The sequence below is a fragment of the Myotis lucifugus genome, unplaced genomic scaffold, assembly GCF_000147115.1.
Source record: "Myotis lucifugus unplaced genomic scaffold, Myoluc2.0 scaffold_372, whole genome shotgun sequence".
Taxonomy (NCBI): domain Eukaryota; kingdom Metazoa; phylum Chordata; class Mammalia; order Chiroptera; family Vespertilionidae; genus Myotis; species Myotis lucifugus.
The window spans coordinates 217,169-226,276 of record NW_005871420.1 but is presented as its reverse complement, the minus strand read 5'-3'; the positions used below and the strand labels follow the sequence as shown (position 1 = coordinate 226,276).

Sequence of the window (9,108 nt, the reverse complement as noted above, 5' to 3'; positions counted from 1 at the left end):
TGAATTTAAAATAAGTTTATTCTGTTTTTAATACCCTCAAAATACTCCTTGAAAAAAAGGAACCTATGAAACAGTGCTGCTGCTGCCCCCCAAGGAATGGACAGGTGACAAAACCATCTGGAATCACGTGTAAATGTTACTCTGAATCTCATTTGTCATCACCAATTTCTTCAGTATCTCTGTGCTCTGGGGAATATTCTGAAAGAGAATAAAGATGTTATACAGTGAGGCTGAGAATTCAGTTAGAAGCGACATGCAACCCCAATCCCTGCACCGGCGCCCAACTGGAAAGGGCGCTGCCATTCATCTCCTTTCAAACAAAAGGTAAGTGGGTCACACATCTAAGGGTGTCCTCCTGTCACTCAAAACTCAGAGGAATCCCTGACCTCCGCAGGCCGCCTAAAGCCCTTAGGCGGACACGACGCTCTAGCTTGGCCCATCTCCCGCCATGAGCTGACTTCCCTCTGCAGCCCAGTACCTCGCTCGCACCATTATCCTCAATGCTCCCTGAGCTTGCCCACTCTGGGCTCACACTGCTGCCCTGTGCGCTAGGATTCACTCATCTTTCAAATCCAGCTGGAGTGCCACATCCCTGGTGCAGCCTCTCCTAATGACCTCCCTTCCCCTTGCCTGGCACACATAACGCCCACTGTTGGCCTGGCATGAAATACCTAAGAAACCAAAGGCCCTACTGGGGTGTACCACCTAGCACTGTGGGGTCCTCACAGGAGGCACTCAAGAGAATCCAGTATGTAAACCAAGTAGCACTTTTAGATCAAAGAGATTATGAATTCGGGATGCCTATATATACCAAATTTATGAATTCGGGATGACTATATGTGGTCACTAAGAAACCACCTTCAAAACAGCCACCTGGCTCACCCTCCCTCCCACAAATCTTTATGTTTAATGCAGAACTAAAAAGGTTTAAAAAGTTATTTAAATTTCCTTTTCAAAGAATATTTTAAAACCCAAAAGTTGACCTAAACACTGCATGACACATGATTTACAGTTCTCAGAACAAGTCCAAAGTTCTGGAGTGCCTGTGCACTGAGCACCGTACCACAATACAGACCGAACAGCCCAGCCCGGGAAGAGCCAATCAGTTAACCAAGAAGCACACAAAACTGTGAGCACATACTCCGAAAGAGATGCTCTATATAAGGTAGCTCAATCTGTCAGAAAGAGCACCCATTCCTCTAACGGATTTAGAAGACCCACAGTGGTCCCTCAGTACCTGCAGGGGATTGGTTCCAGGACCTCCCAGGCGACCCATGTCCTCGGATGCTCAAGTCCCTTACATGAAATGGAGAATAATGCAAAAAGTCGGCCCTGCCATCCGCGGAAACAGAACACTGACTGTACCTCAATTATACTTGAGTCTTAGTTTTACTCTTATTAATTCAACAAATGGTTACTGAGGGCCATCTTCTACATGCCATGCTTGTGACAAACTGGGAACACCAAAATGAAAAAACATGGCCTGTTTCCACAAAAAAATGGATGCACGAGGAAGCAAACTAATTATGAGACCTGTGAGATGAGCTGACACCAACACACCAGAAAAGTTGCCTTAACACGAATGGCCATTCTGAACAAAACAGGGCTGTGGAACAATGTTGTTATACCCTCAATCCTTTAAGGAAGCTGTTTTCAAACTGGGAGTCCATGGATTTTCAGCAAATCTCTTAGGAAGAGGAGGGGAGTTCCTAAACTACCTGAAATTGCAGGCAGGACTTTCTGTGTATACGTTCCATAGGTATTTTTCTGGGGAAGAGCCCACAGATATGTATACAAACTGAAAGCAGGGAACAGGTTTATCTCATCTTCACACATCTAGTCCCACACAAATTTAGGTGAATAAATGTTACAATAATTTGATCCATATGCCTCCTTAAAAACTACCGCCTTCCAAATTAATTCATTCTAAATTAATCAAATGCCTTCTCAAAATTTACCGACCTTCCAAATTAATTACAGTGGAGCCTTGACTTACGAGTTTAATTCGTTTCGTGATGGAGCTCGTAACTCAAATTACTCGTATGTCAAATCACTGTGACGTTCGCTGCGCCAACTAGCGGCGGGGTATCTGAAGCTGGCTCGTAACCCGAATTTTAGCTCGCAACTCCAAGCAAAGACGGCTCGTATCTCGAAAAAACTCATTAGTCGGGACACTCTTAAGTCAAGGCCCCACTGTAGTTAAAGAAACTTCTCGAATAGTAAAACCATCTTTCTACACAGCCACCTGGGATTTAAATGCCTGGCACTGACCTATCACACACGAACAAGACACTCAAGTTACAGGGGGATATCTACAAGAGAGGGCGCCAATCAAATTCCAACCGCCAGGTGAGGAAGCTTTGAGAAAAAAGGGTCTCAAAGTGCTACTTAAGTTATGAGTTGACACCACACATTTATGTTTGCTATTATGCCTGTTCATGATAGTAAGTCAGCTATTAAAGTCAATGAGTTAAATAAAGTCTTACCTTAACCAAACCTTTCAAGCTTCTGGAAGAAAGCACAGGCTTAAAAGCCTCAGCTGTAATGAGGTCTAATTTCATCACGTCAGTATAACACAAGTACAGAATGGCAGGGATTTTCCATACTTGACAGTAGCTCAGAACTGAATAATCAAGAAAGGAAAAACTCTTAAGTTTTCCACTATAGTATTTTTAAGTTAAACATCTCTAAATAAAGCCTTTAAAAATAGTTGTTTCTGTTGCCTCTTTTAATCAAAGCATTTACTGCCATTTTGAACTAATTATAATGCATATTTTTTCCAAAGCCAATTATTTTCCTAAGTATTCTCCTGCTTCTGCATATATTGATTTTTTAAATTCAATTTTTCAGTTACAGTTTACATTCAATAGTATTTTGTATTAGTTTCAGGTGCACAGATAGGCGAATATTGTTTATTTGCATTTCCTGAACATACTGCTGAAACACATTTTAAGTAGCTACAAGATTAAAATTTTGCTGACTATCCTAAACAAAGCAAATTAAATGTAAATAATAAATATATGAAGCATAGCCCTAACCGTTTTGGCTCAGTGGATAGAGCGTCGGCCTGCGGACTGAAGGGTCCCAGGTTCGATTCCAGTCAAGGGCATGTACCTTGGTTGCGGGCACATTCCCAGTAGGGGTTGTGCAGGAGGCAGCTGATCGATGTTTCTCTCTCATCGATGTTTCTAACTCTCTATCCTTCTCCCTTCCTCTCTGTAAAATATCAATAAAATATATTTTTAAAAAATATATATATATATGAAGCATAAAACTTTGAGCCATTTATTCTAATAAACTTAACATTTAGAGGAAAGAAAATCCTTTTATTAACTAGAGGCCTGGTGCACGAATTCGTGCGTGAGTGGGGTCCCTTGGCCTGGCCAGCAATTGAGACCTACTGGGGGGCCAGACAGCCAGGGGCTCCCACCAGTTGGGGGGGCCCGGCCAGCGGGTGAGGCCATGGGCGGTTGGCCAGCCAGCTCCACCCCCAATCGGGTTGGGCGGGGCCAGCCAGGGGGAGGGGCCACGGGAGGTTGGGGTAGGGGCCAATCGGGCCGTATCAGGCTGGTTGGCAGCCCCAGTATGCGTCATAGCGAATTAGCCTTTTATTATATAGGATAACAACTAACTGTATATAATAACATTTACTACTGAAAAGTGACAATCTAATTTTGATATAGTAGTAACAGGAACAAAAATATTAAAATTATCAAGATTCAATATTTGAAACTATTATTTTGATAATTAAAACACACTTTACCAACTTTTCATATACCAACAATTTATATCTAACATTGGCTCACATGAGTTACCAAAGACCAAGAAACAGAGCAGCTCTGAAGGGCAACAGTTAAGAACTCGGAGCTGTTCTCATGTAACTGTGTGTGGTAAATTTTAAAATTTTAAAACTCAAAACAAACAGAATGTACTGGCAACTACAGATACTGAGGTTAAACAGCAATGCATTATTAATCATCATTAACAAACTACCTCAAAAAGATCTCACACTCAAAGGAATTACTACCAATAAAACAATACCAAGATGTAACGTAAAGGTTACGAACTTTAATACCACCTGCTGCAGGGAGGTCGTGTACGATGTTGGGTTGTTCCAGCAGTGAGCAGCATGGAGGCTCTTTGGAATTCTGTGTTTTTAGGGCTTTCAGGAAAGGGGAATGAAGGCTGCTGGTAGATTCTGAAGTCTTATAGTCAGTAACGTGTCGACAGGTGAGAATAGTTACTTGCATATTCTTCTTTGGACAAGAGCCAAAAACCTAACACATAATTGATTTCAAATTAATATATATATTAATATATGAAATCAATAAAAAAAATAATAATAATAATAACATCTAACTGCCCAAATTATGATTATTCTCTAAAATTCCTAGCTGAGTTAAAGTATTCACTGAAAAATCTGTATTATTGGGCACATACTATGTGCACAACTTTCCCACAAAATGAAGCCTCAATCAATCCATCATAATGCTAAGAACAATGGGTATAATATTCTGGGGTCTGGAGTGAGTGGCAGCTGAGTGCCAGCCCCCTGACTCCCACCCCAAGCATTGCCAGCACGGACGCTTTTACCAGTGGCCGTGTCCTGTTCTGTTTCTTGCCTGTAGCTTTTGTTTCTGTCAAACAAAATAATAATGTGGATGGGAAGAATTCAATTAGTTTTAGGCCTCTGCGACCTACAATCTTTAGCACAATGCTAATTATGTTTGTTAAATAAGTCCTTTTATTCTTTACATTCTCTTAACAACTTACTACAATATTTTAAGGGAAAAACCCAAACACGTTCCCCACTTCAATATCTGACTATGTGGGTTACGTGTGAAGACACTAAACCCTTACCTAATGGCATCGCTCACCTTTTCCAGCCACTGATACTGCTGATCTTCAGCAACGTAGCAACTGCACTGGCAAAGGAAAACCTGAAAAACCAAATCCCAAGTTTTAGAGTCAAATAAATTTTATGTGCACCCCCGACTGTCAGCAGATACATATCGTGAATATCCTAATGCAACGCTTAGATATCACTGATTTTTCTCAATTTGCTAATGGCTTATTTTGCTTTACAATTTTAAATTTAAGAATCAATCTACTACTGGTAATTAATATCGGAATAAAATGCACACTGACTGGGCGGCAGCCTATGAGGTACTGCAGATGCTCCCAGTGAAGACCCCCAGAACGCATAAACACAGGGAGGTACCAGCCCTGCTGCCCCTGTGGGCCCCCTGTGAAGGCCAGGCTCAAATCAGTCCTCGGTGGCAGGTAAGCACCAACTCAACAGTAGGTCCAGCTGGACCTCAGCCCACCGATATCCCGAAGCGCGGCCGATGCCTGTGAGGACGGTGTTAGTTTAGAAACCCAGTTGCAGACCATAAGCTCCAGGTGAGATAACCTGCCACAAGGCCATGAAAGGATGAGATTCCTGGTTATAAAAGCTCACAGAACAATACTATCCACAGAAATCAACCATATCGTCTCTAAAATATTGCCAGATATGCTAACTGCACAAAGCAAGTACAAGAGGGGAATAGGGACCCCAAGATAGGGGAGAACAAAATGACTGGATATATATTTAGCTGCCTGTACACGTAAGTTCTAAATAATCAAAAGATATCTAACCGCCGAAACCGGTTTGGCTCAGTGGATGGAGCGTCGGCCTGCGGACTGAAGGGTCCCAGGTTCGATTCCGGTCAGGGGCATGTACCTGGGTTGCGGGCGCATCCCCAGTAGGAGATGTGCAGGAAGCAGCTGATCGATGTTTCTCTCTCATCAATGTTTCTGACTATCTCTCTCCCTTCCTCTCTGTAAAAAATCAATAAAATATATTTTTTTTTAAAAAAAAAAGATATCTAACCAATAAATGGTAAAACTAGAGGCAGTAACAGAAATTTCTCCTACTTGACCTTCACTGTCTATTCTAAAGTGAAACTTTTCCACTAAGGATCAGATAAAGTTTCCTGATGCTTAGCTTCCTGAGTAATCCTATATAATAAAAGCCTAATATGCTGTGTCCGACCGTTCGTTCGACCTGTCACTATGACACGCACTGACCACCAGGGGACAGACGCTCCAACCAGTAGGTTAGCTTGCTGCTGGGGTCCGGCCAATCAGGACTGGGCAAGACAGGCCGGACATGCTCTGGAGCCCTCCCACAGTCCCTCCCTGGCCCCAATTGTGCACCGGTGGGATCCCTTGGCCTGGCCTGAGCCCTCTGGCAATCCAGGACCCCTTGGGGGATGTCAGAGAGCCGGTTTCAGCCTGATCCCCACAGGCCAGGCCGAGGGACCCCACCGGTGCAGGAATCTGTGCACCGGGCCTCTAGTTTCCTATAAACACTGAATATTTTATAAAAATCCTTACGAAATTTCAGTAACTTTGGAGTGCATGCTATAGAAACAAACTGTATTATAAAATCTAATTCTACAGTTTTGGGGGCTAACACTTGGTCCTTACCATTTGAAATAAGCAACATTATAATATTACAGAATTACTGACTTCTTCCAATGTCTGAATCCCTGCCCCTGCCTTTGTTCAAGTGGGGGCGGGGGGGGGGGGGGGGTTGGAACTCTGCCAGACAAGCAGATGGGCAGACATCACCTGTGTGGCCACCTCACCTCCCTGACTTGTCTCCCAGACTGCCCAGCACACTGAGTTCTCTAAATGAATGCAAGAGTAGAATTAGGACAAACACAATCCAAAGAAATCACTCAACATCGGCTACAGAATGTCTTTTCTGACTTAAAAATCAGGACAAATTAGGTTAGGATGAAAACCTGGTGTCACCAGAACTGTATTTAGGATGCATAAAGCACTCATCTGTTCAGCAGACATTAGCTGAGTTTCCAGCATGTACCAGGCACTGGCTAAATACTGGCCTACACAGCAACAAAGCAGAACTCCCGGCTTTGACAGAATGGACATTTTTGCACGTCTGGAGTCGCCAACTGAAGTAATCTTTTCATTGAGGGCAACACTTAAATACCTAATGTTTATGATTTGTTTCTAACAAAGTTATATCAGAATTTCCTAAGAACTTTACCAACAGTGTATAAACAACAAAGTGGTTACTACCCTACCTCAGCCCAAAGTAGACACAGACGAACATGGAATTCAAATGAACACTACATAAATGATGCCTACACAACTACTACTTTTTGTTGCTGTCAGTCGTCACCCAAGGATATCTTTCCATTGATTTTTTTTTTTTTTTTTTTAGAGAGAGAAAGGAAGGGAGGGAGAGAGACATGGATTGGTTGCCTCCCACAAAGGCCCTGCAACCAGGTACATGCCCTTGACTGGAATGGAAACCTTCAGTCCGCAGTCCGACGCTCTCGGCTACACAACAACTTCTTAAACACACAAGGTTAGACCCACATACCGAGGGGTTTGACTTTAGGTGATAAAACACGCAAAAAGCCTCTGCGGGGGATAAATGTGCAGCGTCTGTTGTTCTGCACCATTCATTCCAGAGTTTAGCACAGCCGACTTCTTCCCAGACTCCTGAATTCATAACAAATGACGACAAAAATGCTGTCAAAACAATTCACAGGAGTTAGTATTTGGCTCTGCAGGTTGCATTTTCTAGTCAATACAAAATAAATTCATTCAATTTACTCTAGAATTTTAGAGCTAAAGGGGCCATTCTAGGCCATCAACTTTACACTAGCATTTAGCAGAAAAGGAAACTGAGGCCGTAAGAAGTAAAAGGCCATGCCCTGAGTACAGATGGGATCAGAGCCAGGAGCTGAAAAGGGTCACTGACCCACTTTACTATGCTCTCACAGGCAACACTTACCTGGAAAGTTGTAGCCAGTAGAACTTTAACATAAATGAGTGGGTAGTTATTTACCTTGTACTTGCTCTGCGAACACGAGGGCTAACTTATAGGACAAAGATCTGGACTGGAATCCCGAATGCTCTCCTTGAGCCAAAGAAGCCCCTAAAATTATACAGGTTTGCACATGCACGTGCATATTGTCCTAGCTGAACCCTGCACTGTTCTAACGTTAACGTCTCAAATGGATTCATTCATGTAAAGACCTTAGAACTTAAGTACTCAAAATGTTAGTGATTACTGTTATTTCTAGAGCTCTCATTATGTTCTTAAAGGAGCCTGTTAACTGAAAAGCATTTAAGAACCACTGCTACAAGGGGGTCCTATACACATGCCCCCTCTGCCCCTCCAGGTCTGGTCAAAACAGGCCCTGGAACTAATGGAATCCTAGAGCCCTGAACACACTGGAACCAATTCCTTGAGTTTTCCAGTCCCTAAAGTCAAGAACATTTCCTTTAAATCATATTTTTTAAGCTGATCAAAAAGACAGTGACACATGAATGACAGATTTTACTTGAATACAAAGTTATTCTCTTATGAGTTTTTCTTAAAAAATAACGAACATTTGACATCTTTTCTGACAAAAATAAATCAGTAAGTTGAGCTTTTATTCTTTCAACAAAATGTCTAGTCTAATGCATTTCCACTCACCTACTGCATTGTTTCCAACAGCAATTATAAACTTGGAGCAAGGATATTTTTCCAGCAGAGAAACTTCCAACGATGTTTTTGTTTGTCTTCGAAAGAGCCGCACCTCCCTAACACAAGAAACAAAAGATGAAACTAAAGCAGCTTACATATAAAGAGTGCCTTGTTATGATAAAAAACACTTACTAGAAGTATGATTTTTGTATGAAGCAACAGACCTGTTCTGGTTTTATAAAGAACATAATCATAATCCTCAGGAAACAATGGAATCCGGCGATGACAACAGAGAAAACCAACCCACACCAAGTTCCTGGAGAACTGGAACCCAGAGATCAGGCTGTCCCGTCGTTCCCCATCCCCCCCCCCCCCACCGCACCGCGGGCAGCAACCTGCGGTATCGGAGGTGGGGGGCGGATAGAAAGAGAAGGGAGGTTTTAGTAATGGAAAATCTTATCGCCTAGTTACAGGCATGCTCCGGGAGTCCAGTTTTTGGAAGGTTCGGTTCTGCATTATGGACTGGATTGCTTTAAACTTAACTCTGTAAAAGAAAAGAGAGGAATACACAGCCCTGCCACCCGAGTGAAAGTGGCCTTCTCACTCTTTCT

The 9,108-nt window shown here is 42.6% G+C and overlaps 1 protein-coding gene across 2 annotated transcripts; it reads right to left on the bottom strand.

Moving 5' to 3' along the window:
* PSMG1 (proteasome assembly chaperone 1) lies at positions 1–8,838 on the bottom strand. Of its 2 annotated transcripts, XM_014466950.2 has the most exons (7): positions 8,722–8,831; positions 8,507–8,613; positions 7,400–7,551; positions 4,878–4,940; positions 4,079–4,277; positions 2,487–2,623; positions 1–198 (listed from the first exon to the last, which is right to left on the bottom strand). In XM_014466950.2, the coding sequence occupies exons 3-7, from the start codon at positions 7,529–7,531 to the stop codon at positions 124–126; spliced, it is 606 nt and encodes a 201-aa protein (XP_014322436.1). In that variant the 5' UTR covers positions 7,532–7,551; positions 8,507–8,613; positions 8,722–8,831; the 3' UTR covers positions 1–123. The 2 variants fall into 2 exon arrangements, with proteins under 2 accessions (XP_014322436.1, XP_023620817.1); XM_023765049.1 differs by lacking the exon at positions 4,878–4,940 and having other exon boundaries at positions 8,722–8,838.
* Between the last annotated feature and the right edge of the window lie 270 nt (positions 8,839–9,108).

Bases quoted from the DNA above. Each gene is read 5' to 3' on its own strand.
- PSMG1 (XM_014466950.2), bottom strand. From the start codon at position 7,531: ATGAATTCAGGAGTCTGGGAAGAAGTCGGCTGTGCTAAACTCTGGAAT. The intron at 4,278-4,877 runs GTGAGCGATGCC...ATTATGTGTTAG, and splicing joins AGTATCAGTGGCTGGAAAAG to GTTTTTGGCTCTTGTCCAAA. The intron at 199-2,486 runs GTAAGACTTTAT...ATTCTCTTTCAG, and splicing joins GCTTGAAAGGTTTGGTTAAG to AATATTCCCCAGAGCACAGA.